Below are 27,671 nucleotides of genomic sequence, written 5' to 3' on the forward strand. Positions count from 1 at the left end.
AGAGGGCATCCCTGTCTTGTGACAGTTTTCAAAGGGAATGCTTCCAGTTTTTGCCCATTCAGTATGATATTGGCTGTGGGTGTGTCATAAATAGCTCTTATTATTTTGAGATACATCCCATCAATACCTAATTCATTGAGAGTTTTTAGCAGGAAGGGCTGTTGAATTTTGTCGGAGAGCTTTTCTGCATCTATTGAGATAATCATGTGGTTTTTGTCTTTGGTTCTGTTTATATGATGGATTGCATTTATTGATTGGTGTATGTTGAACCAGCCTTGCATCCCAGGGATGAAACCAACTTGATCATGGTGGATAAGCTTTTTGATGTGCTGCTGGATTCGGTTTGCCAGTATTTTATTGAGGATTTTTGCATCGACGTTCATCAGGGATAGTCTAAAATTCTCTTTTTTTGTTGTGTCTCTGCCAGGCTTTGGTATCAGGATGATGCTGGCCTCATAAAATGAGTTAGGGAGGAGTCCCTCTTTTTCTATTTATTGGAATAGTTTCAGAAGGAATGGTACCAGCTCCTCTTTGTACCTTGGCAACCAGGATATTAAATAGGAAATCTGGCAAACCTCGTAGTCCATATTAGTAAGCTAAGAATAGAAAAAAATATGTATCTACAGACTAATTTTTATACCCTGTACTGACTGTCTCAAATTCTTGGGTAGCTGTCCTTCATGCCACCTAGCTGCTGAGAGCTTTGTGATCCTGACAGGGACAGGTGGCGACTCAGACCGAAACACTGCGTTGTGATGAATTCCACAAGTAGGTGCCTCGATATGCCTAGATTGAAACATCAGCCTTTCCCAGTCTGACCTGATGGGTTGACTTCAGGTGTGGTATAAAACACCTACATTTTAATGTAAACATTTCAGTGCAGTGAGAACTATCATTCTGCTTTAATCACCATGAGTTCTGAAATAAAGAATTTGTCTGACATTCATTCTAAGAAATTCATTCTTATCTAAGAAACTTTCTTTAACCTGGCACAATAATAAGAAATGACCTGTAAGTACTTGATTGTTCTGAAATGCCTTATGCATGATTAGAGAAAGAGTAAATGACAAATTTTAGGATTGTGTTTAACAAAAGTGAGATGCTACTTCTTAAAAACTAGGCCTCTCTGTGGGGACTGCACATAATCACATTACCCTTGATCTTGAATTAAGGAGAATATTCATTGCCAGATGATTCACTGACCTTGCCTATAACTTGAAACCAATAGCAAATCCAGATGTAGTTTCATTGGCCTTTGAAGTCCAGGGCAAAAAGGCAAAGCATGACTCCCTATCTCCCCATTGCATCCTGATTGTCTCCCTATCCAGGGACAGAAGAAATATCCTCAAGACATTGACTTTTTCACAGCAAAGAAGCTGAGGTTGGGGCTTTGGCCTCATCTCCTATAGGTCCATGCTACATCTCTGATCTCTACAATCAGTGAGAAGGTCTTTCCTGCTCCCCTTCCTCCTGGCACATGACAAAATCCTAGTGCCTTAAGGTCTGCAGGAGGAGAGGGTTTATATAGTGTTTTCCAGTTCAATTTCCTTATCATATAAATAATCATACCACCCCAGTCGTGTCTCCTTTGTTACACTGTGCACATATTAAACATCACCATAAAGTATGTGCATCCTGTTGCCTGCGTCTGAGTTTCCTCACTCAAAGGATGCCTAGGCCTGGAGAAGGAAAAGTGTTCAGGTGCTTCAGGAGAGTAAGACACATTTCTCCTTCTGCTTGAACTCATGAGCACAGAGGCTTACACACCCTTAGTGTCTCAAGAATGTTTTTCACGGCACTTGTAAACCAAATAAATACCTATCAGTTCCAGTACTAAGTAGTTTAGTCTAAGTAGGTTAGTAAGTATTTATATCCAACCACTTAGTAACCACTTGAAAAAAATACACATAAATCGAAAGTAGTGCCGGCTGCGGTGGCTCACACCTGTAATCCCAGCACTTTGGGAGGCTGAGGCAGGTGAATCGCTTGAGCTCAGGAGTCCAAGACCAGCCTGGGTACCATGGCGAAACCCTATCTCTACCAGAAATACAAAAAAAAAAATGAGCTGGGCTTGGTGGTGTGCACCTGTTGTCCCAGCTGACTGGGGGACTGAGGTGGGAGAATTGCTTGAGCCCAGAAAGTTGAGGCTGAGGCTGCAGTGAGCCAAGATTGCACTCTAGCCTGGGTGACAAAGTGAGACTGTGTCTCAAAAAAAAAAAAAAGAAAAGTAGTTCCTGTGATATCCAATAGATGTCCCTGGGCTTTCTTTAAAACATAAAACACCAGCCTGGAGTGCTGACTCACGCCTGTAATCTCAGCACTTTGTGAGACCAGGCCGGAGGATTGCTTGAGCCCAGTAGTTCAAGACCAGTCTGGTCAATGGGGTGAGACCCTGTCTCTACAAAAAATAAAAACATTAGCCAAGCATGGTGGCACAGGCCTGTGGTCTCAGCTACTTGGGAGGCTGAGGCAGGAGGATCACTTGAGCCTAGGGTATCAAGGCTGCAGTGAACCGTGGTAGTGCCACTGCACGCCACCCTGGGCAACAGAGTGAGACCCTATCTCAAAAAAGCAAAAAAATAAAAAAGAAAAAGAAAAGAAAAGATAAAATATCCAGTGAAGCTGCATATGTCTATAGGTCCAGCTACTTGGGAGGCTAAGGCAGGAGGATTCCTTGAGCCCAGGAGTTTGAAGCCAGCCTGGGCAACATAGCAAGACCCTATCTCAAAAATTTTTTAATCTAGTGCTGCCTAGTGAGTTTGCTGTGGTGCTGCATGTCACCTTGGCACACAATGTGGGGACCAGAGCACTAACAATATTGTTTTAGTCTAGTAGACTATCCCTGGAAGCTCAGATCAAATAGCTTTATGACCATCTCCCCCAAAAAAGAAAAGAAAAATGGGTGCATTAAGTAAAATACTGACTTGAAAGGTTTTAGAGAATAAAAAACGTTAACTAGGATCAAGATAAGTGGAAATAACTTTGCACAGAATACATCCATAATAGACTTTTGTACTTTCTTTCATGTGTAAGTGGAAGAGGAACGATAGATGCTACAATTAATTTTTAATTGTCTTCCTTACAGATGTCCCTAAACCAATGACTGCTTTAGTAGGGAGATTTTTGCCAGCATCAACAAAATTAAATCTCATTACACAACAAGTGAGTCATTATTTTAATTTAAAAAATACAATTGTGCATTATTGTCTCTTAAAATTTTGATTGTTATGGTTGGAATTACTCAGAAAATATAATTTATTTTCCATTTAAAAGTCAACAGTGAAATACTTACCAAGTGTTCAGTCCCCGCCCCACTGTGTCAGACACTGTGGACTGGAGTCAGTCTCGGACATGATGATTCTTCACCAACTTGATGAAGCCCTCTTGCCCTTTCCTGCAGCTTCCAGACCGGCGTTCTGCCATGCTTGCTAACTTGTCCTCTGTGGCCCCACCAGCAGCATATTCCACCTCCTCGGTCCAGAACACTCCTCACCCTCCTCAGTGTTACGGAAATACTTTTTTAAAGTTTGCTTTTACCATTACACCATGATACACATATATTACATATAAGAGGATAAATACGCTCTTTTTCTCGAGTCTTGCTATGAAGTGTCACTTCCCCAGAAGAGCATTTCCTAACTCCCCAGCATAGACCTCCAGCCATGGTCACAGTGCTGTCTCCTGGTCTGCACGGCACTCTCACTGGCTTGCATTTTGTGGTTGGTTGGTTTATCTGCATCCACCCATGAGATTGCAGGCTCCATGGAGGCAGAGGCCATGTGTGTCTCGTTCATCTCTGTAAACTGAGAATCAGCACAAAGCCTGGCCCATGTAGGGCACCCATTCACCCTTCAATAAGGACGGTCACTGATCTGTGAGCTAATTGAATCCCAGAAAACAAAACACACAACTCTGCCCTCCTGCAGTTTACATTTTAGTCCAGGAGATAGACATTAGCAAATCTAATAAAGAAGCCAATTACATCATATGTTAGGAGAGCAGAGGAAGGGGGTTGGGGGGATGGGGATTTGATGGGGAAAAAGGCTAGTTGCAGGTTTAAAAAGGGTGATCATGGCTCCGTTGTGAAGGTGACATTTGAGCAAAGCCTTTGAAGAGATGAGGCAATGAGCTGTGCGAAACAAGCTGTGGAACATCCCAGGCGGGCCTTGGATAGGGTCATGCCTGCTGTGGTAGCAGCAAGGAGGCTACTGGGCCTGGGATAGTGTGAGCTAGGGGAGGGGGGCAGGGAGGAAGTCAAGACATTGAAAGAATTATGGCTTCCACTCTAAAGAGGGGCTGGCAGGGAGGAGGGGTCAAGGAGAAAGGTGAGCCTGTTATGGCAATAATCTCAGGGAGAGACGATGGCTCAGATCAGGTGGTGGCAGTGGAGGTGGCAAGAAATAGCTTCTGGGGATACTTTGAAGGTTGAGCCAACAGGATTTGCTGATGGACTGGATGTAGGATGTGAGAGAAAGAGAGGAGTCAAGGATGCCCCCAAGATTTTCAGCCTGGGTGATTGGAGAGATGGAGTTTCCACCAACAGAGATGAGATGGTACAAGTTTTTCAAAGGTGTCCAGGAGTTCCATTTGGATATATTAAACTTGGGATGCCTCGGAAGATGTTGTGTAGGTGTTTAAAGTGAGGAAGAGCTGGGCAGGCGGGCTGAGATTGGGAGTCCTAGTATATAGATGATGTTGAAAGCCATGTGCATAGATGAGATCTCAAAGGGAGTGAGTGAAAATTGAGTTAGATATTTGTTGAATTAGTGAGTAAATACTTCTCAAGTGATATATTGGCCAAGAGAAAAGAGAGTATTATCAGTGCAGGAGGTGAGTGTAAGCTGGGATCTGGCGAGCACCAAGGTGGAGTCTGTGTTGGAACCTCATAGAACCCTCCTACCTGCTGGCCCCCTCCACGCTGCTGGCCTTCCTTTCTCTGCTGTTTCAGCCACCAGTCCAGAAGGCACACACTGCACTTGCTCTTTCACCTCTAAGACCTTACATAAGAAACACCTGTATGGCCACAACTTGCTGTCTCCTCACCTTCCCCCATCTTTCCTTGACTGTTTATTATCGTCCCCATTTTGGCCCCTTATCCAGCATGGACCTCAAGGACAATTCTTTTAGCAATGCATTTGCTGCTCCCCGAGCATCCTTTGCTTCCTTACCAGACCCCAGTTCTGTATTTCTTTGGAGCATTACCACCCAAAGTGTGGCACATGGACTAGAACTGTTGGGATCACCTGGGAGCTTGTTAAGACATGTAGAACCTCAGGTTCCACCCCAGACCTGAGACTCAGACCCCTGGATCAGATCTGCATTTTCATAAGGGCCCTGGATGACTTGTGCACACAGCAGAGTCTGAGAAGCCCTTCCTCTGAGTTGATTCCTTCACTCCAAGAGGACCAAACATTGCTGAAGAAACTTGTGGATTCCAGCATAAAGTTGCCCTGGATTTACAACCTATGGAGTACATAAGAGATTCTCTGCTTTACTTTGGGGCTAAATAAGCAAAAGGGGAAAAAAGTAATTTTACCTGGTTTATGCGGATAATTGCCTCAGTCCTGAGAACTATGACATCCTTTCTCCAAAAGAATGCAAAACTCTTCAGACTGACATTTAAAGACAGGGGCCTCATAATTAGGTGTCCGGGTGAGGGCAAAAGAGACACCCATCTCAGGGCCTTGTGAGCACTCCCTTCTGTGTACCAGCAAGAGGAGAGCAGGAAGGGGTTTCCTGGGAAGAAGCCTGCGGACTCAAGACTGATTGTAAATGAGGCAGTGGGACCCAGGGGCTTTCTCAGTGTCTTCTAGCCCTACTGAATGGTGATGACACACAGTTTAAATCAGGCACAGAATGGAGGAAGTGCAGAGGATGAATACAACATGCATTTTGTTTTCTAAGACTATACTTTTTATTTTTATTTTTTAAATTTTATTTATTTATTTTTTGAGATGGAGTCTCGCTTTGTCACCCAGGCTGCAGTGCAGTGGCACCATCTCAGCTCACTGCAAGCTCCACCTCCCGGGTTCATGCCATTCTCCTGCCTCAGCCTCCCGAGTAGCTGGGACTATAGGCATGCACCACCACGCCCGGCTAATTTTTTGTATTTTTAGTAGAGACCGGGTTTCACCGTGTTAGCCAGGATGGTCTTGATCTCCTGACCTCGTGATCCACCCGCCTCGGCCTCCCAAACTGCTGGGATTACAGGCGTGAGCCACCGCGCCCGGCTACTTTTTAAAGTTTTAAAAATAAATTTATTTAAAGATACGTTTCCATTTTTGGAGAGAGGAGGGGACAAGGATATGAGGTTTAACTGTGATATATGCACATAATCTGAAAACCTAATTGTATCTAGTACTGTTAATTTCTTCAAGCTACTGAGTAGAAGAGAAGTAGGCCAGTGATGGCTTTGCTGCCTGTTACTTTCCCTGTGAACAGCCTCCACAGGCCATGCTAATAAGTAACATAAAGAAAGATGGGACCTGGGAAAGCAAAGAACGTGGACAATGCAGAGATTATGACATTGCTTTTGAATTTGTTAAAACTGGTTACAAAATATTTTTTTTCAATACATGAAAAATCATGGTTGCCAACAAGACTTCAAATGTCAAGATCTCTGTAAGAGACTTTCTAGTTTATGGAAATTTGTCATTAAATATATTTCACAATTGATAGCCTATAAAAATGAAAAAGAGTTCCATGACAATACCCCTGGCCAGCTGAGTGACAGCTGTGGACGGCCTCCAGCCCGTGGAGGCCAGCCCTGCATTTTTGCACACTTCCAGGCAGGCCTGTGACACACCTCGGCACTAGAGTCTGCCCAGTGAAAGTGGATTCCTTGTGGTAATAAGACCCAGACATGGTTATAAAGGGATGGTGATGTAAACTTTTAGAGAAAAAAAGAATCATTTTTGTCTGGAGGCTGGCTGACTGGAACTTTAAAGATCCTTGCTAATTCCAAATATCCTTGCCTTTGACTTCGAACAGCTTGAGGGAGCCTTACCATCAGTAGTCAATGGGTCTGCTTTCCCCTCGGGATCAGCTCTTCCAGGACCACCAAAAATAACTTTGGCTGGGTAAGGATTGGAAGCAATACATTGTCACTCTAATGTAAGCATTTAAGAGACTTTTGGATACATTTATGATTTTCTTCTAAACTATAAAATGAGCTTCACTGCACACCTTCATGACTTCTGAGAAACGTTTTTACTGTCAGCAGTGCCACTAACAGTGTTGCTGTCTGTGTCTGGTTTCGCTGGGGTTGCAAACGCTGCTGGGAAGTCTGGCCCATAGTCTGTATCTGTCCCTGTCCTCCTGTCCGCTGTCCTACGTCAGTGTTTCTGAGGCTTGTTGCCATTTATAGCTCTGTCTTCATTCTATGTTGATTCAAACTGTGCTGGCCTCTCTTTTTTGCTGTCGTCTGTGTAAATAATGGCGTGGCAGCCACGTAGCATGAACGGGGAGCTGCAGAGTGCCTTCCAGCTGCCTCTGCCCGCTGCCTTCTGTGCTGAGTTGGCTCGAGCTCTATGGCAGGTGCTAATGCATGATCTGTCTTCACATCTCCAGGTGGACATAGGCTGTACTTATCTGGGACCTCATCTTGCTATTTCTTGCCTTGTCTTGTGTTTATAATTGTTGCTAATTAAACTAATCAGCTGGTTAACTGTCAGGTTAACATTTATGTATTAACAGTGGTTTGGGCAACCCTCTCCATTCATTGAGCCCTGTAGTTGATTATGGAGATCAGCATATTCCTACCTCCAGGAGGTGTGTGTTTGTTTGTTTGTTTTCTCTTGTTTTGTTGTTGTTGTTGTTGTTGTTGTTGTTGTGGGTTTTGTTTTGTTTTTTTTTTTGAGACAGACTCTTGCTCTGTCACCCAAGCTAGAGTACAGTGGCATGATCTCCGCTCACAGCAACATCCGCCTCCTGGGTTCAAGCAATTCTCCTGCCTCAGCCTCCCGAGTAGCTGGGACCACAGGCACCCACCACCACACCCGGCTAATTTTTGTATTTTTTAGTAGAGACTGGATTTCACCATGTTGGCCAGGCTGGTCTTGAACTCCTGACCTCAGATGATCCGCCTGCCTCAGCCTCCCAAAGTGCTGGGATTACAGGCGTGCCTGGCCTGCCTGCAGCAGTTCTTTTAGCCCACAGTCTAAGACAAACACATACCCTGGGCCTGAGAGACAGCAGTCAAACACCTTACAGGATATAGCCCGTGGCCTCTAGTGCTTTCCAGGCTCCTGCAGAGTTCTGCCATCGGGCATGGCTTCGTGATGGCCTTGGTAAGTGTGAGGAGAGTGGTTTGGGGCTGGGATGAAAGGCTGTGAATCTGGAAACACACTGAAACCGATCAACGCTATCAGCTCTCATGGTCACTGAAGGGCGTTGGTTGCTCCCTGGCGCTGTTGCTTCAGCTTCTGCAGTGGCTTCTTTAGCTGTTGTAATTCAGTGCCCAGGCTATTGACAACTTTTGCTGAGTTTGACGGAATAAGACCGTGGGCCCTGCTGCTTGCTTCACTCTCTGGGTGTGTTGGATCGGTGAGGGTGCAGTTGCTATCATTGTAATTGGTCATCTCATCATGGCTGTTAACATTTCTGGACCAAACAAAAATGACTTCAGGAACTTCCAGATTCTGCTGATACATTACACAGGATGATCTAAAAGGCCACAGTTCTGAAGATACTCATTTTTCTTGTAATCTGGGGGCATCTGGTCAATAGTATTGACTCACTCTGCACTGTATTGTGTCTAGAACATTCAAGGACATTTGATACTTCTCATACTTTAACTGTGTACTCTCCCAGTTACAGTGCCCTCTGAGGCTTCCATGTGGTGCAGCCAATGGGCATTTGCACAGAGGAGCAGTCATGAGAGAGTTTTCAGGGCAACTATTTCTCCTTTTCCCCCTTTTCCTCTCCCCCTGCTCCCCATTCTCCTCCTCCTCCTTCCTCTTCTCGTCCCCTCATCCTCGTCTTTGTTCTCCTCCCTCTGCTCTTCTTCCTCTCTCCTTTTCCTCCTCCTCTATCTATACTAGATTTTTTTCAATCGGTCACATGTTTTTCTTTATTTTGAAGGTTACAAAAGATTTCTCTATTGTAAATGGTGTGCCAGGAACAACATGAGATGTGTATTTGTATTTTTTATGCACATAATTACTTGATCTGATGCCTCTCCACTTAATTGGGCCTGATGATTTTTATCTCGACATCTGTAATACTGATGATATGCTGGAATCTCTACCAATTTATTGTCAGTGGTAAGGAAGCAGTCAGAGAACGTTTTGCTGGTTGTTTCATTCTGTGTGAGTTCCCAACCAAGACTCTGTCAGCCCAGTGTGGTTCAGACATATCTAACCTAGTAGAGGCCATAGAAGCAGTTCAGCTCAGGCTGGAGGCCAGCAGGCTGAGCGTGTGAGCTGACCCGATGGTCACTTGTTAGGGTTGGGGGGTGAACTGGCTAACTTATTAACTAGCTTATCATATTAATAAAAACTCTTTAATACAAATCCGTGTCCTGATATTCTGTAACTTTAATAATTCCATTACCAATCTGGTAATAAATGTGAATTCTGACACATTGTTGATGCTACTGGTTTTAGTAACATAATGAACATCATAATAGAGGATATTCAAGAGTCCGCTTCTCTGGAAACTTTTTTGCTAAAGATGAGGTTATCATGTTGTGGTGTAGTTTTTTTAGAAGGCTTTTCTGAGGCAGAGTTGTCCAGATCTTTTCTAACTCTTTAATTTTTAGATGGGCACTGACAGAGCAGTCTATCTGGAGCCATGGAAGTGATTTTCCACTTAGTGTCCACTGCAGTCAGAGACCCTCACTGCCCCGCACTCCGTGCTCATTCCTGATGCGAGTCTTTGCTGACGCTGTTATTTAAACTGGGCCGTCCTGTTGAGCAATAGTGAAGAAACCTTGCCGCCTTAAAAGCTGATGTCAAGTTCCACCTCCTTCAAGAGCATTTGGTTTTCACTTCTTCCGTCTGTGCTGAACTGTGCTGCCTCTGAGTTTCTGCAGTGTTTACAGTCGGTATAGCACAGTGTGCTGGTTGATTATTCTGAGTTTCTGTGGCGTTTACAGTCAGTATTGCACAGTGTGCTGGTGGATTATTCTCTTATGTGCTGTACTGTTTCCGTTGCCTATGTCTCGTGTCCCTGCTGACTTGGTGGATTCCTCCAGGACAGGCACCATGTGTTAAATAGATAGTTATCCTTGGTGTCCCCTGAAGCACTGACCATGGTCCTGGCCACGCAGTGATTTCTAGTAAATGCCTGCTGGCCTCCTCCTGCCTCTGTAGATACTCGTGGGCCTGTCGCCCTCCCTCCACAGTTACAGTGGGTCCCCCCTAGACTGCCTCCACAAGCCTCCACGCCATTTCCTCAAGGGAACAGTTTTCGTTCCTCTGGACAGGGAGGGCCGGTCCACCCTGTGCCCCAACTCAGGGCAGGTCTGAGAGGGCCAAGGACAAGAGCAGTGAAGTAGCTGTCAGAGCCCTCTCTGAACAGGCCCAGGTCTGACCCACAGGTGGACAGGCCAGGTGGCAGGATAGCTAGACCTGCCACCCTAGGCACCCATGAGGGCGGAAAGCTGTAACTCTTCTATCTCTAAAGGAGAAACCAAATTAGATGAATTCTCAATTAATACAGTATTCAGCAACATCGTGTTCATCTCTAAAATGGTAGCTTTCTCCAGAAGAAGTCAAAGTTAGCAGCTTGCCCCAGTTTCAGGTGCCATGAGCTGTTTCCCATGGGGAGCAGGATGGGTCACTAAACAGAGGCACAGGTGGTGAGAGCAGGGGCAGAAGACCCGTCAATCATGCACACCAGAGCAGTGAGGTGAGGGCAGGCCAAGCGAGGGGGGATTTGGGGCTGACCTCAGCTCCGACGGCCAGTCAAGAGAGCTGAGCGTGCGGGCGCTTGGAGCACAGAGGACAGGGCAAAGACTTTGCCTCTCTTTAGGGCGTTTGTATTAGCTACCAACCCCTATGCTCCATGAGATGGCATGAGGCTGACAGCACACACGGACTGTGTGCCAGGTGCTGTTCTAGCTCTGGTAGGAAACCCAAGACTAAGATGCAGCCTTGCTCAGAAGTGGCCAGTGCGTCGCAGAGATGAGACCTGTGTACATGACTTCAAAGAGCACACTGATACAGATGCATGCCCACACTGGGCACAGGGACAGCCCTGTCACAGAATTCTAAATCAAATGCTGTATTTGTTTAGAATTCATCTAGTTTGGTTTTTGTCACATGGTGTTTTGTACACGTTCCCCTCCTTGTCACCACAGCCTATTGAACCACTTCCATTGCAAATGTTCTGAGCTCCTTGGTGAGCGTCTCTTCTGAGCAATACTTGGGAACTTCTCCCAATGGTTTAAGGTGCAGCTGCCCTCACGTTCAGCAGCACCCAGAGATACATTAGAGGAGGAGTTTGTTTCTTCTCTAATGCCCCTGAAGATGACTTCTGAGCTAATCACAAAATGTAATTAGGAAGGAGTGGTAATAATCCCTTCCTAAAATGAGGAAAGTCCCCAGTGATCACATGGCACACTTAAGTGATTACTAACATGCTTTGATATTGTTAGTAATATTACAGCGTGGACTGCTTTAGCACTGGTATATCTGAAGACGAACGACACTTTATCTATTGTTCTTTAATGTGTACTTCCTATTAGCATTCAGATTTTTTTGGGGGAAAGAGCTGTTCGGTAGGGAGAGGAGCACAAAAAAAAAATAGAGATTTAAACAGGTCAGGGGGAGAAGAACTCCAGGAAGACATCTTGGGAAGGGAGAGCAGCCTTAGGACCCTGCTCCGCACACACAATGACTCCCTGGAAGACATCTTGGGAAGGAAGAACAGCCTTAGGACACCGCTCCACACACACACTGACTCCCTGGGCATGTGTGGCTGCGTTTGGTGGCGCTAGTTGCATCACATTGGAAACTCCCACTTCATGATTAGGTATCTATCAATAATACCTATAACTATCTGGTGTTGAGATTCTCACAATGTGTTGAAAAACACCAGATGCTTAGCTAATTCTCTATGTAAGGAGTAACCATCTGAATACATTTTCTTTTTTAATCTTTATAGAATAACTCTTAGTTCATGGGACACAAAGTCTGTACCGAATCCCAGTGTCTGAAATTGTAAGTAATCACAAGTCCTCCGCTGTTAAATACGAAGTAAGGTTGCTTAGAAGTCAGTAAGTGGAGCATAGTCTAGAGAAACCAGAATGGCTAGCACTGCACGTGTTACAGTTACTTCTCAACAACCTAGTCCTGATGCTCGTTGTCCAGAATGGCGAGACCAGCGAGAAGCAGCCACTTTTGCATGAACCTGGTATGGATTTTTGGTATTATCTTGGCCAACTAATTTAGTCAAGATACTAGTGGCTCACACTTCAAGGGGCGTAATTTTTCTTGGGTTTTGGTTCGCATCCTCTAGCCCCTCAGACAAGTGCTAACCATGTCATTGTTGAGCGTTAACTGTAATATTTCCACATCCTATTTTTAAAAAGTTCTATGAATTGGTTTACTCTACATTGAAATTTTCTCAGAAAAGTTCTCCCCCAGCCAGGAGGTGTGGTCAAGGGGTGACAGGGCCGATTGTCACGTGGATTCAGGGACTGGAAGTAGACGATGTGGCTGAAGTAGGAGGCGGACCTCATTGCCATGCTTGACAGCACTGGGTGCATCAGTTTCCTCGGCTGCCCTGTGAAAGTTGGCGTCTGGTGTCTGTGCTGTCTGCCCTCCCTTAGCTCTTGCTGCGGGCTGCTCGCTTTCTGCTCTTATGTCTGCCTAGCCTTAAGTTACATGTTGGAAAGGGAGAACATTTCCTAGTCCCAATGTCTGACGACCCTAACCACAGTCTCCACGTGATTTTTCCATTGCAGAGCTCCTGCTGAAGTCACTGAGAGCCCCAGTGACGGGACAGTGATGTGGGGGTGCACCCATGGGTAGAAATCCAGAAGTCCATGAAACTTAGTTCACACAACCAAAGTGGAAAAACAAATTGATTTTTAAAAAGTAATTGCAGACAGTATAGGGTTGACTGTCTGAAAATATTTGAGCTATCATTGGTTTAGTCTGTGAGGCCATATACTTCTCTGAACGTTGGAAACGCCATAACACGACTGATGAGGAAACTAAAGATGCAGCTCTGGGTAAGGAGGAAGAAGGATAGAGGAAGAAAGCCTGGACCCTGTGACGCTGTCAAGCCAGAGCAGCCTGCCCGGATGGAGATGTCGGATGCAGAGGAGGACCAGGTGGTGGTGTCCAGATGACAGAGCCGTGCAGGGTGGTGGGCTCCTGGGGATGGGGGCTGCTCAGCTGCTGGCTGGGTGTGGGGGACCAGGCAGGTCAAATGACCATGAAGCCTAGAGCAGGGTGTAGACTGTAACTGGGGACAAAGTGAGGTAACTCCTAAGGACTTGGAAACCAGATGACTCTAAGAAAGGCTTAACTTGAATTACGTCAGAATGGAAGGCCAAAGAAACAGCTTCTTGTCTAGAAGCAGCTTCCTAGCTTAATTGGCCACCGACGCACATAAGAAAGAATGGACTGTCACGAGGGCGGTCGGTCAGCACTGGAACAGAGGAAAGGAGGCCCAGAGTGTGTCCAGTGCTGGCAGGTGACAGAGGCACTGTGTGTGAGGGCACGGAGCTGCCTTCTCCAGGGAAGTGCTGTGTGTGGTGGGCAAGAGACTTAGAGCCCTCCCAATCTACTTGATGACTACACACCTCGAATTCTGTGCTCAACATGCAACTGTCTGGCCATTGACTTAGCTTCCTAGTAGCTCCATACTGAGAAATGAGAGGCCTTGGAGAAAGAATGTGAACATTTTGGGCACTGGAAAAGGACGTTATGTCCATCATAAATCGATGCGTGACATTCTGATAATGCATTGTGATTTGGTTGGAATCAATCCATCACTGAGAAACCAGTCATCTGTGGAAATACTAATAAAGTTTGTGTGCTGCTTTTGGAAAAGCTAAAGAATAGGTAAATTCGCCCAAGCAGTGAGGTCTTTTGGTGGCAGACCCCTGACCTCGTGCTGGTGTCTCTCCATACATGCCGCCTGTCCTCATGTGGAGACACTTGGCTCAGGTGAAGGAACAGAAGCAGGGGATCCTCCGTTGCTTGCTTCACTCGCACTTGTGGCATCATCGCCATCAGTAACTTTCCATTTCCTTTACCTTTTTACTCCCCACAACGAAGTCATGAGCACGAGGCAATGGAATGTAATTTTCTTAGTGCGAGTTAGTCTTACTCTCATGGGAGTCTCTGCTGCATACAGGCTACGAGGGATTGTTATTATAATTGGCCATCAACAGAGAGAAAAACACATGACAGCATTTTTTATTTTATTTTATAACTTTTTTTTCAGACAGGGTCTCACTATGTCACCCAGGCTGGTGTGCAGAGGTGCAATCGTGGCTTACTGCAGCCTCAACCCCCTGGGCTCAGGTGATCCTCCCAGCTCAGCCTTCAAAGTAGCTGGAACTACAGGCATGTGCCCTTATGCCCAGCTAATTTTTTGTATTTGTTTTTAGTGATGGCATGGGTAAAAATTGATTACTACAGTCAAGGCTCCAGTGGAAAGTGATAATATCCTGTTCCACTTCTCCCCATAGTCTGTCTCCCTCCAAGAAGCTTCCATTGTTAGCAACTTCTGCTTTCAGGTTTCCTGGGGGAACCTCCACACCTGTAAAGATTGTCTCCTGCCCTCTTGCTGTGGTAGACAAGGGTTTTACTCGTTCATCTTCCTCCTCCAAATAGAGATGGAACTTTTTAGTTCCTCTCTTAGTGCCTTACCCCCGAAACTTGAAACAGTGAATCCCAACTTTTTGTTGTTGTTTCATTAGCCATAAAAAATTGGGAATTATTTTTAAACGATAAATTAATCTGCATGATTAAAATGGTACTGATGTAAACTGAAGAGGTAGTTAAATGTTTTCTGATTATTTTATTGAAAACTTATTGATGGATTTTAATTTTTTTTTTTTTTTTTTCTTGAGATGAAGTCTTGCTGTTGTTGGCCCAGGCTGGAGTGCAATGGCGTAATCTTGGCTCACTACAACCTCCGCCTCCCGGGTTCTAGCAATTCTACTGCCTCAGCCTCCTGAGTAGCTGAGATTACAGACAACTGCCACCACACCCAGCTAAGTTTTGTATTTTTAGTAGAGGCGAGGTTTCACCATGTTGGCCAGGCTGGTCTCGAACTCCTGGCTTCAGGTGATCCACCCGCCATGGCATCCCAAAGTGCTGGGATTACAGTCATGAGCCACCATGCCTGGCCAGATTTTTAAAGTAATTAACATCTACCTTTCCAGTACTGTTACAAGTGTGTTTCTTAACCATTTTTGTATATGTTAAACATTGATTTGCTATGTAGTTTTTTAAAGCAACTGTAAAATATAAAACTTAATAATTTAACGTAAAATATAAAATATAAAAACGTTTATACCAGGCCTTTTTTGGTGTAGGCAGCAACATACAGGCATGCGTTGGAGGTACTGCAGCTTCAGCTCCACAACCACAACAGAGCAAACCACAATAAAGCAAGCCACACAAGGTTTTTGGTTCCCTAATGCATGTAGAAATTATGTTTATATAACCATAAACATGCTGCAGTTGAATCAGTGTGCAATAGCATTCTATTTAAACAGTACATACCTTAATTTAAAAACACTATTTCTAGAAAATGCTAACAATCATCTGAGTCTTCAGCGAGTTGTCAGCTTCTAGCTGACGGAGGGTCTTGCCTTAATGTCATGGCTACTGACTGATGTGGGTGGCGGGGGCTGAAGGCTGGGGCTGCAGTGGCAGTTCCTGAAAATAAGACAATGTGGTTTGGCACATCAACGGACTCTTCCTTTCAGGAAAGATTTCTCTGTAGTATGTGATGCTGTTTGATAGCATTTTACCCACAGTAGAACTTTCAAAATTGGAGTTAATCCTCTCAAGCCCTGCACTGCTTTATCTACTCAGTTTATGGAATATTCTAGATCCTGTATTGTCATTTCAGCAATGTTCACAGCATCTTCACCAGGAGCAGATTCCATCTCAAGAAACCACTTTCTTTGCTCATCTGTAAGAGGCAATTCCTCATTCATTAAAGTTTTATCATGGTAATGAAACAATTCATTCACATCTTCAGGTTCCAGTTCTAATTCTAATTCTCTTGCTATTTCTACATCTGCAGTGACTTCCTCCACTGAAGTCTTGAACCCCACAAAGTCATCCACGAGGGCTGGAATCAACTTCTAACCTCCTTTCAATGTTGATATATTTACTTCCTCCCATGAATCATGAATATTTTTAATGGCACATAGAATGGAATAATTTCCAGAAGGTTTTCAATTGACTTTGCCCAGATCCATCAGAGGAATCACTATCAATAGCAGCTATAGATTTATGAAATGTATTTCTTAAATAATGAGACTTGAAAGTCAAAATGACGCCTTGATCCATGGGCTACAGGATGGATATTGTGTTTGAAGGCATGAGAACAAAATTAATCTCCTTGCACAGCTCCATCAGAGTTCTTGGGGGGCCAGGTACCTGGTCAATGAACAGTAATATTTTGAAAGGAATCTTTTTCTGAGTAGTAGGTCTCCATGGTGGGCTGAAAATATTCAGTAAATCATGCTGTAAACAGATGTGCTGTCATTCAGGCTTTGTTGTTCCATTTGCAAAGCACAAGGCAGAGTAGTTTTAGCAATATTCTTAAGAGCCTTAGGATTTTCAGAATGGGAAATGAGCATTAGCTTCAACTTAAGGTCACCAACTGCATCATATCCCAATAAGAGGGCCAGCCTGTCCTTTGAAGCATTGAAGCCAGGCATTGACTTCTCTTCTCTAGCTGCAAAAGTTCTAGGTGGCATCTTCTTCTAATAGAAGGCTGCTTCATCTACACTGAAAACCTGTTGTTCAGTGTAGCCACCTTTATAAATGATCTCAGCTGGGTCATCTGGAAAACTTGCTGCTTCTCCTCATACTTTTCTGTTATGGAGGTGGTGTCTTTCCTTAAACCTCATGAACCAGCCTCTGCTAGCTTCCAACTTTTGATGTGCAGCTTCCTCACCTCTCTCAGCCTTAATAGAATTGACAAGCGTTAGTGCCTTGCTCTGGATTAGGCTTTGGCCGGTTTCATCTTCTCTCCAGACCTCTGATGCTTTCTTCATGTCAGCAATGTTTTGCTTTCTTATAATTTGTGTGTTCACTGGAGTAACACTTTTAATTTCCTCCAAAAGCTTTTCCTTTGATTCACAGACTATCTTGGCTTTCAACATGCCTTCCTCACTAAGCTTAATCTTTTGATTTGAAGTGAGAGACATGGGACTCTTCTTTTCTCTTGAACACTTAGAGGTCATTGTAGAGTTGTTAATTGGCCTAATTTCAAGACTGTTGTGTCTCAGGGAATAGGGAGGCCTGAGAAGAGGGAGAGATACAGGGAACCGCCAGTTGGTGGAGCAGTCAGAACACACTCAGCATTCATCAGTTAAGTTCGTGCTCTTATATGGATGTGGCTCGTGGTACTCCAAAACAATTACACTAGTGACATCAAAGAACACGGATTGCAGGTCACTATAACAGACATAACAATAATGAAAAGGTTTGAAACTTTACAAGAATTACAGGAATGTGATAAAGAGACATGAAATGAGCACATGCTCTTGGAAAATGGCGCCAATAGACTTGTTTGATGCAGAGTTGACACAAACCTTCAATTTGTTTTATTAAAAAAAGCATTACCTGTGAAGCCCAATAGAACAAAGTACAGTAAAATGAGGTTTGCCTATAAGTGTTAGATTATACATTTTTGGACAATTATTTCATAGAGTGAGAAGGAGCACTGTCCATTAGAATGGAGAGAGTTCTCTTCCTCTCAGAAAAGCAAGAATTGGTTTTATACCATGAGTGTAGATAATTTTTAGGACTTTTTTTTTTTTGTTTTGTTTTGTTTTTGTTTTTGACACAAAGTCTGGCTCTTTTGCCCAGGCTGGACTGCAGTGGTATGATCTTGGCTCACTGCAGCCTTCGCCTCCCAGGTTCAAGCAATTCTCATGCCTCAGTCCCCCGCTAGCTGGAATTACAGGCATGCACCATCATGCCCAGCTAATTTTTGTATTTTTAGTAGAGATGGGTTTTCACCATGTTGGCCAGGCTGATCTTGAACCCCTGGCCTCAAGTGATCCGCCCACCTTCCCAAAGTGCTGGAATTACAGATGTGAGCCACTGCACTCAGCCTTTTAGGACAGCTTTAATTAGCCCTTCATATATTGATTGACTTTAAGAAAATCCAGACTCAGTTTCATTATTTTTGAGACAGGATCTCACTCTGTCACCCAGGCTGGATGAATTGATATGGAGAGGTGGTAATATCATAGCTCAATGCAGCCTTGACCTCCTGGGCTCCCGCAATCCTCCTGCCTCAACCTCCTGAGATCACAAGCCAGCTTTTTAAAAATTTTTTATTTTAGAAATAGGGTCTCATTATGTAGCCCAGGCTGGTCTCAAATTTCTGAGCTCAAGGAATCCTCCCACCTCGGCATCCCAAAGTGCTGGGATTACAGGTGTAAGCCACTGCACCCAGCCCAAACCCTAAGATTTCAGGCATAGATTGTACAGTCTGTGATACTGTTTCTTCACGTGGCCTTTAGTCTCTGATTAACTAGATTAATTATTGCCATCAGAATTCTGATGGAGCAGAAGGTCAAGTCTGGATGGTCATGTTTTTGGTAGTCTCTTGTTGCTTACTCACACTTTTGATTTCTTATTTTATATTTAAAAATATTAAATATCTTCTCTGTAGCTCCTAACTAAAGTAAAGTCTCTGTCTCATTCTGTGTTTGTTTCATTTCTTGAATTTTTCTCCTTATGGTTGGGACCTCACGTATTTTGTGATTTTTTTAACTGTGAATTATAATCACTGGGCCTTTCCCTGTGGGGGTTCTTCAAGGCTTGTTTTGAGAATGTGCTCTTCAGAGGTTTGTTTGCTTCCCCTTGGAGCTTGGTGGCACTTCCAACTTCGACGACTTATAATTTTTGGCTAATTTTTTTTTATTAGGCTGCACAGTATGAATTCAGATTTCAACCTGAAGTGAGCCTCCTCCCCTCCCACCAGCCAGGATCACACACACATTTCCTTGCCGTTTGTTTTCAGGGCATTTGTTCCCAGGGTAGAGCCCTCCGCAGTTCTGGTCCATGTGTAGATCCCACAGCAGACCTTCTACGTCGAGTGTGCCTTCGACTGGGGTTAATATACGTAAAGCACCTAGAGCACAGCCCAGCAGGTTGCACATGTCCTTGTAGGTGCTTGCCATTGCTAGGGTTGTCGTAGCCCCCGTCTCCTCCACGCAGCGGTTAACGAGCGCCTTTGGGTCGTAGCTCCCCTCTCCTCCGCGCAGCCGTTAACAGGCGCCTTTGGTTGCTGGGATCAGCAGAGGCTTCAGAGGTCGCTTCGGGCTTCAGCTTTGGCCCCTCTGAATTTTGCCCTCTCTTGGGTTTCCTTAATTTTTTACCAGTTCAAATAGCCATCTAAAAGGTTTTAAATATTTAATTCAATGTTATTAAGTGTGTTATAGCAAGCAGTATGTCAGGATGGCCAGTGAATTAAGAATGAGTTTAGAATATATGTCACTGAGCTGGGCAGGGTAGCTCACACCTGCAGTCCCAGCACTTTGGGAAGCTGAAGCAGGAGGATTATTTGAACCGAGGAGTTCGAGACCAGCCTGGGCAACATAGTGAGAACCCATTTAAAAAAAAAACAAAACTGTATTTTAGGTCTTTTCAACCACAAGACTCTAAAATTTCAGGATTCAATATGCCTGTAGGAAGTGAATTTGACAGAGGATATCATGAGTATTCCTTGAACATTATTGTTACCCTCTCAGCAAGCCACAGGGCAGGATGACCCAAAAAGTGTTGCAGTGTTGCCAGTGTGCCCGCATTGAGGCAATCTGCACCTCCAGGACAGCGCCTTTAATGGAATGATGCTCACTGCAATCTAGATCAAGGTGGGATAAATGTGATGTTAGAATTTCTACTAAAAGTTTTACATTTCTGCTTTTGTCACTGAGCTTTAAAACACCTGGAATTGATTTTCATGACTGGCATTAGGTAGGGATTCAATTTTATTTTTTTCCATATGGACAATTAATTGTCTAGCATCATATATGGCAAAACACAGACACAGTCCACAATATCTGCAGTGCAGCCCCATCAGCTCTCAGGGTTTGATTACATATGGGTCTGATCTGGGGTTCTCAATCCCGCTCCAGGCGTGAATGAGATGCTTGTTTGTAATGATTTGTCTGTGGATTTCCTTCAACTTTCTATTTAAACAATGATCTTGTCACAGATATTGGACCGTGATACCTTCCCCATCTTTGTACTCTTTTCCTTTTTCCTTGCCTTATTATACTGTCCAGAACCTCACAGTGACGAATGGAAGTTCTGGTTTGGGGCACTGTTGAATTGCTCCTAAATTCTAAATACTTCTAAAATTCCCTTGCCTTGCCCTAAATAAGATAGTTGCCGTAGGTTTTTGAGAGATGCCATTATTAGGTAGAATACATACTCAGATGCTATAACCGAGACTCAAAACTACAACCATTTCAGGACTAATGCGGTGGCTAATCAATATTATTGTCTCAGATTTCTATCTTAGTTGCCCTGACATCTTCAATGGAGGACTTGTATTTTGTGGTCTAAGAAGGCTGCACCAGCCCCTACCCTTACATTCATCTTCCAGACACTGGGGAAGAGAAAACAGGAGGGCGAGTGCTTAACCTTTCATGGCAAGACCAGCAATTGTTAAAATCACTTCCACTGATAGTAGCCCTTTGGCCAGAGCCTAGTCATGTGGTCAGGCCAACTATATAGGAAGCTGGGAAATGCACTCTTTTTTTTTTTTTTTTTTTGTTGAGACGGAGTCTCGCTCTGTCACCCAGGCTGAAGTGCAGTGGCCGGATCTCAGCTCACTGCAAGCTCCGCCTCCCGGGTTCACGCCATTCTCCTGCCTCAGCCTCCCAGGCAGCTGGGACTACAGGCGCCCGTCACCTCGCCTGGCTAGTTGTTTTGTAATCTTTTTTTTAGTAGAGACGGTGAATTGTTAGCCAGGATGGTCTCGATCACCTGACCTCGTGATCCGCCCGTCTCGGCCTCCCAAAGTGCTGGGATTACAGGCTTGAGCCACCACGCCCGGCCGGAAATGCACTCTTGAGGTGAGCCAACCACATGCTCCACTACAGTTGCTGCCACTGTTGGGTAAGGGGAAGTGGCTGTTGCAGGACTGACTGGCTTCTCTGTTACGTGCCCTTCTCAGGTTAAGGATGCTTCCTTCTATTCCCAGTTTCCTAAGGAATTTGCTATTATTATAGCTATCAGAATTATAATAAGGGACTGGTGAATTTTATTGAGTGCCTTTTTATGTATTTGTTGAAATGATCAGATTGTTTTCCTCTTTTAATCTCATATCTATTACAATAAACTTTCCAATGTTAATCTGCCATTGCATTCCAGGGATTAAGCCCAATTTGATCATTATGTTATCTATATCAATAATATCAATATTAGTATCAAAAGATCTAATATTATCTTTTGTATGCACAGCAAGATTTAGCTCTTTAGGATTTTTGAATCTTTGTTCACAAGTGAGATACACCTGTAATGTTTCTTTCTCATACATTCTTTCATTTTGGTATCAATATTGTATTACCTAATAAAATGCATTAGTTAGGCTTCCCCATCCCAACCCCACTGGCTTCTTTTTCTCTAGCCTCTAAAAAAGTCTGGGTAAGGTAGGATTTATTTATTCATTGAACGTTTGAAAAAACTTGTCTGAAAAACTTTCTGGGTTTGGTGTCTATCAGAGTTGGAGTGGTGAAGGTGATAGGTTACTCATTCACTTTCTTTTGTAGTTAATATTTTCTTTTTTGTTTCTTCTTGAGTCAATTTTGATATTTTATGTTTTTCTTAAAAAGTATTGAATTCTCAAAACTTTCAAATTTATTCATATATTCCTATTCATATATTCTGTATTTAAAGATGAACTCTGTATCTATAATTATGGTCTTTGACCTGTTCTAGACTTTCTCGATCAGTTCCAGGAGAGGTTGTCTATTTTGTCAGCCTTCTCAGAGCACCACCTTTTGGTTTTATTGATTTTCTTGGTTGTGGTTCATGAAGTACATTAATTTCTGCTCTTTACTGCTGTCTTTATTATTTCCTTCTCTTGTTTTACTAGCTTTTTGTGTTAACTGCTTACCTTATTATTTTCAACCTTTAAAATCTTTTTTTTTTTTTTTTTCAGGAAATTCATTTAAAGCTATAAATTACCCCTATGGACTACTTTACTGCATCTTACAAGGGTTGATAGGCAGTACTTTCACTATCATCCATTTGAAATAGCTTGTCATTTTTATTGTAATGTTCTCCTTACCTCATGAGTTATTTAGATGTACATTTCATAGTGTCCACATTTGTATTATATATACGTGTATGTGTCTGTATGTATGTGTATATATTTTTAAATGATATTTTAATTGCTAATTTTTCCATTTAATTACTCTGTAGACAATGTAGTCTGCATATCAATTCTTTGAAATTAATGAACACTTCCTTTATGACCTAATGCAATCAATTTTGAAAATATTCTATATTAATTTGAAAAACATGTATATTCTCTATTTGTTGGGGGCAGTTATCTATCCATTCACTGGTTTATTTTGTTGTTTAAATCTGCTAATTGCTTATTCAATTTTGTGTGATTTTTTATGTTTTTGATAAAGATGTGTTGAGATCCCTCACTTAAGATTATGAATTTGTCTCCTTTTTTCTTATAATTCTATTTTGGTTTATATATTTCAAATCTATAGCATGAAGGTCATACAAATTCAAGATTGTTACATGAATTATGTAACAATCTTGGTGAATTATTCCATCAGTTGTTAATGACTATGCCTGTGTATCTTGGCGCATTTTGCCTTCAGTTCTTTCCTGTCTGACGGTAATGTTGCTGCACCATGTTTTCTTTTCTAGTGCAGTACTAGTGAGTTAGGCTTTAGAATGTTCCTTTAGTTTTGCACTTTCTGTGTGGCAGTTTTGTTTTAGGTGTGTCTTCTGTAAGCTAAATATAGCTGAATTTTTTGAAAAGCAAATCTAATAACCCATGTTCAGTAGGTTTCTTTAATCTATTTGCATTCTTTGTCTGATTTTTGACACATAGGGACTTATTTGTAGCAACTTTTTGTTTTTTGAAGTTTTAACTTTTATTTAGGTTCCTTTTTCCCATTCAGATGGCAGCATTCCATACATTCTGCTCTGTGCCTTGTCTTTTAAGATTGTGGCAAAATATGCATAACATAAAATTTACTGTTTTAAACCTTTAAGGTATACAATTCAGTGGCATGAAATATATTCACAGTGTCACACAACCACCATCACTGAATTTTTCCAGAACTTTTTCATCATCCCAAACAGAGATTCTGTACCCATCAGACTCTCCATCATCCCCTTTCCCCAGGCTCTGGTAACCCTTATTTTACTTTCTTTCTTTTGACTCTTCTAAGTCCTTCACATAAATGGACTCATACAATTTCTGTCCCTTTGTATCTGGCTTAGTTCACTTAGCACAGTGTTTTTAAAGTGCCATCCATGTTGTAGCATGTGTCACAGTGTCCTCTCTTCTTGCGACTGCATAATATTCCATTGTAGGGATGAACCACGTTTTGTTTACCCTAATGCTGCAATGGACATTGATGTAGCAAGTATCTTGTTGAGCCCCTGCTCTCACTTCTTCTGCGTGCATACCCAGAAGTGGAACTGCTGGATCGTATAGTGACTTTCTGAGGAACCACGATATCTTTCCACAGCGGCCATACCATTTTACACCCCACTAGGAATGTACAATACCATCTTATTTTGCATTTTCTGATTACTGCTTTTTCTCTGCTTACTTTTGTCTGGTTTATGTTTTGGAAAATTAGTGCTAATGGCAAAGTGGAAGAAGTTGAAAGCGAGGTTAATTAGGAGGCTGTTGCAGGAGCACAGACCTGAACCCAGGCAGGGGTGGTAACAATGAAGGAAAAAAACACAGATTCGAGACATTTTCAACATATGCATTGTATCATTTTTTTCACTCATTTATTCATTCATTCCATAAATATTTTTGAATGCCCATGATCTCAGGAACAGGAAAGACAGCAGTGAGCAAGAGAGTTATGGTCCCTTCCCTCCCAGCACTCACAGTCTAAAGTGATTGTTCTCGTATGAATCATCACGTAATTAAAGGTCAGAGTGGAACCGTGGAATATGTGGCAAAGGAGCAGTAATGGGCTGAGGGGATGGGATGTGTTGAGCAAGCATGGCAGTCAGGGAAGGCTTCCCTGAGGAGGCGTGTTTGGATTAGGGGGAGTTCGCTGGGTGGAGGTGGATTGAAAGTGGATGCTAAGAGTGTTGTAGGCAGAGGAAACCACAGGTGCAAAGGCCCTGTGGCAAGAGGGGGAGGGTGGATGGTTCTAGGAACAGAAAGAAGACCAACACCACTACTACAGTATTGTTTATATTTCCACAATATATAAAACATCTACATGTTCAGTGTAAAGTGAATTTTTATATAAATCAAGGTGCTGCTATAGTATGGGGTATGTACAGCAATTAAAATGGTATATAAATCTATTTACACAGGAAACATTCATAACATACTGATGAGTAATAAAAGCAAGGTGTTATCTATATTACTTATATTGATAAGTAATAAAAACACACTGAAACAGTTTGTATAATATCTTATTTTTGTTTACATATAATCTGTAACCAAACAACATATACTTATTTCAGTGTGTATAGAAAAAGTCTGAAATATATTCACCAAATGATCATCTCTAGGGAATGAGATTCAGATTGGATGTAATTTGTTTCTTTTTACTTATTTGTATTTTTTAAAATTCCACAATAAATATGATTTACATTTATCAAAAATAAAACTAATAAAAGACATTTCTGAGCCAGAATCAGTAGATTTGGCAACCCTTGGATATGGGGGAAGAGAGCAAGGTAATTGTCAGAACTGACACAGGGGCTGTGTTACTGGGCAGATGGTAACACCATGGATGGAGAGCAGGCACAGGAGGAGAGAGCGGCTGGAACAGTGCAAGGGGTGCAGGTGAAGACCGTGGGTGGAGGGCTGGACATGCTGAATCAAAGGTAGAGATTTCTGACTGGAAGCTGGGATGTGGTTCTGGAACACAGTAGGGTCCAAAGCTCTCAAGAAGAGTGAAGAGAGCCCTAGGTTTTCCAATAAGGAGCTGGTTGATTGCCTTTGAGAGTCTGTGGGCAGGAGGAAGAAATCTGAATGCAATAGGTTAAAGGATGAATGGGGATGAGGAATGATAAGAGCACATGTGGACAGCCCACCATTTCATTTGGGAAAGGAAACAATAAGGATTTTAGGGTCTGGAGTGTGAGACAGAGAGTAGGTTTGGTGAAAACAGATTTTAAAATCTTCAAAAGATTAAAATATTCAAAAGCAAGAGTTGATAAAATCATTCAGCAAAAGAGTATACAGTGAAAAAAAGAAATGTGCCTAGCCTGGACCTTGGTGAGTAAACACACTTTTACTGGGTATACAATTCTAGATTGTCAGGTTTTTTCTGCCAGTGCTTTGAAAATAGTCTGCAGTTTCCCATTACAACAAGAAGTCAGCTGTGAGTCTAGGTAATGTATCTTTGTTCTCTGGTGCATTTGAGATTTTCTTTTTGCCTTTGGTTTTTCTTTTTGTTTGTCTTTCTTAGAGTTCATTAGGTTTCCTAAATCTGAGCATCCACAGCTATCGTCAGTTCTGGAAAACTCATGGATATCCTCACTCCAAAGATGCATCGCCCCCATTTTCTCTCCTCTCTCCTTCCGTAATGCTCACCAGACAGACACATTAGCCCCTCTAACTCTTGACTGTTTCTCTTAACTTCTCTTCTATATTTGCAGTCTGTCTTTCTGTGCTACATCTAGACTGATCTCTTTATCTTTTATTCTTTCTTAATCTCAGTTTATTATTTTTATCCAAATCACACACACATATAGTTTAGAGAGCCAGATAATTGTACCAGGCTTGTGACAAAAAATAGTAGTACCCTGACTATTGTTCCTTATCTTCTGCTCTCCAGGAACTTTCAACTCTTTTAACGGAATCTTTTAATATTTGCTTCCATAAGTATAAATAACAGGTCTGAATTACTCCTCAGCTTTTCATTTTGGTGTGATCTGTTGTTTTTGTACCATGGGAAATGTGGATTTAGCTTTATTTCCTCTCCCACTCACATACCAACCCCTCCCAACACACACATTTCCCATACCCAGACATGAGATGGACTTTGTTAGATTAGCATTGAGTCTTTACATTTTATGACAATGAAAACTGTGCTCCCTGCTAAGCCTTTATGAATTATAATTTCCTGAACTTCTTTACCTTTCCTTTCCTGTTCATACCCAGTACTTAGTCTTCTATGCATGCAACACTAACGTAACCCTAACCTCTCCTCTGGTTGTGTAACGGTCTTCTCAACATGCCCAGACATGGGGGCACTGTCAGTCCTGTCGTGAAGGCTTTTCCCAAGCTACCTGGCTGGGGCTCGTTTCCAGGCCGGCGTGCAGCTCCTATCTTGGACTCCACTCTACCATCATGCTAAGGGGTTCACTGGCTTCTTTCTCATGTTTGGGCTCCTGACTCCTGGAGCCCGCATCTTCCTCGTGGGATTCACAGCCTCATTTTGGCACAGTGCCTTCTCCAGTAGCTTCCATGAGGAAGAGTATATGGGATGTAATTTTTTTCAGACCTTACGTGTCGAAAAATATCTTAGTCTATCCTCATGGTTAGATGATAATTCAGATTGGGAGTAGAACTTGAGGTTGGAAATAGTTTTTCTTCGGACGTTTGAAGGCCTTGCTGCATTTCTTCTAGCTTCCAGTGTTGCTGGTGGAATTTTGACATCATGTTTTTCTTGATCCTCTGTATGAAAACTGTTTTATTCTTTCTAGAACCATAGAGGATCATCTCTTATTCCCAGTGCTGCAGAATGTGCTCATGCTGTCTTGGTTCCAGTCTCTTTTCTAGCTACTGTGCGGAGCCCAAGGTGGGTCCTTTCCCTTCAGAAACTCATGGCCTTGAGTTCTGGGAAATGTTCTGGAATTATTATATCCCCTTCATTGTTAATATTCAGTATTTCTGGAACTCTTACGGCATAAATGTTGGATTTTCTGGTCTGGCCCACTGTTGCTTTCTCCTCTGATTAGTTCTAGTTTTTGTACTTTCTAGGTCTTTCATCACTGATTACTTTTTTGCTTTCTTCGTATCCTGAGTTTTTTTTATAAGAATCATTTTCCTGTTTCATAGATCAATAATTTTTCTTAGTCTCTCTAAGGCCGTTGAAACCACTTTTCTCCTAGTTTTCTTTTCCATGCACGGTCCGTTTCTCTGGGCCTCTGTCTTTCATACCCTGGAAGATTTCCTAATGTGTCTGTGGATCCCTGGGCATCACTTGGCTCACACTTAAGAATGAGGTGTGGGCTACCTGGGGGCTGTAGCTGAGGGGTGGGCTGCCTGGGGGCTGTAGGTGAGGGGTGGGCTGACTGGGGGCTGTAGGTGAGGGGTGG

General features: G+C 42.9%; 1 protein-coding gene across 1 annotated transcript in view; it reads left to right on the forward strand.

Moving 5' to 3' along the window:
• The window catches only part of MTL5 (metallothionein-like 5, testis-specific (tesmin)), a 47,029-nt gene that overhangs the window by 8,341 nt on the left and 11,017 nt on the right, over positions 1-27,671 (forward strand). Inside the window, exons 4-5 of the mRNA XM_011942317.1 lie at positions 3,086-3,162; positions 6,991-7,079. Of these exons, the coding sequence (XP_011797707.1) occupies positions 3,086-3,162; positions 6,991-7,079 (166 nt within the window). The remainder of the gene's footprint in view (positions 1-3,085; positions 3,163-6,990; positions 7,080-27,671) is intronic.

This window comes from Colobus angolensis, unplaced genomic scaffold, assembly GCF_000951035.1.
Source record: "Colobus angolensis palliatus isolate OR3802 unplaced genomic scaffold, Cang.pa_1.0 Scaffold21, whole genome shotgun sequence".
Lineage (NCBI taxonomy): Eukaryota > Metazoa > Chordata > Mammalia > Primates > Cercopithecidae > Colobus > Colobus angolensis.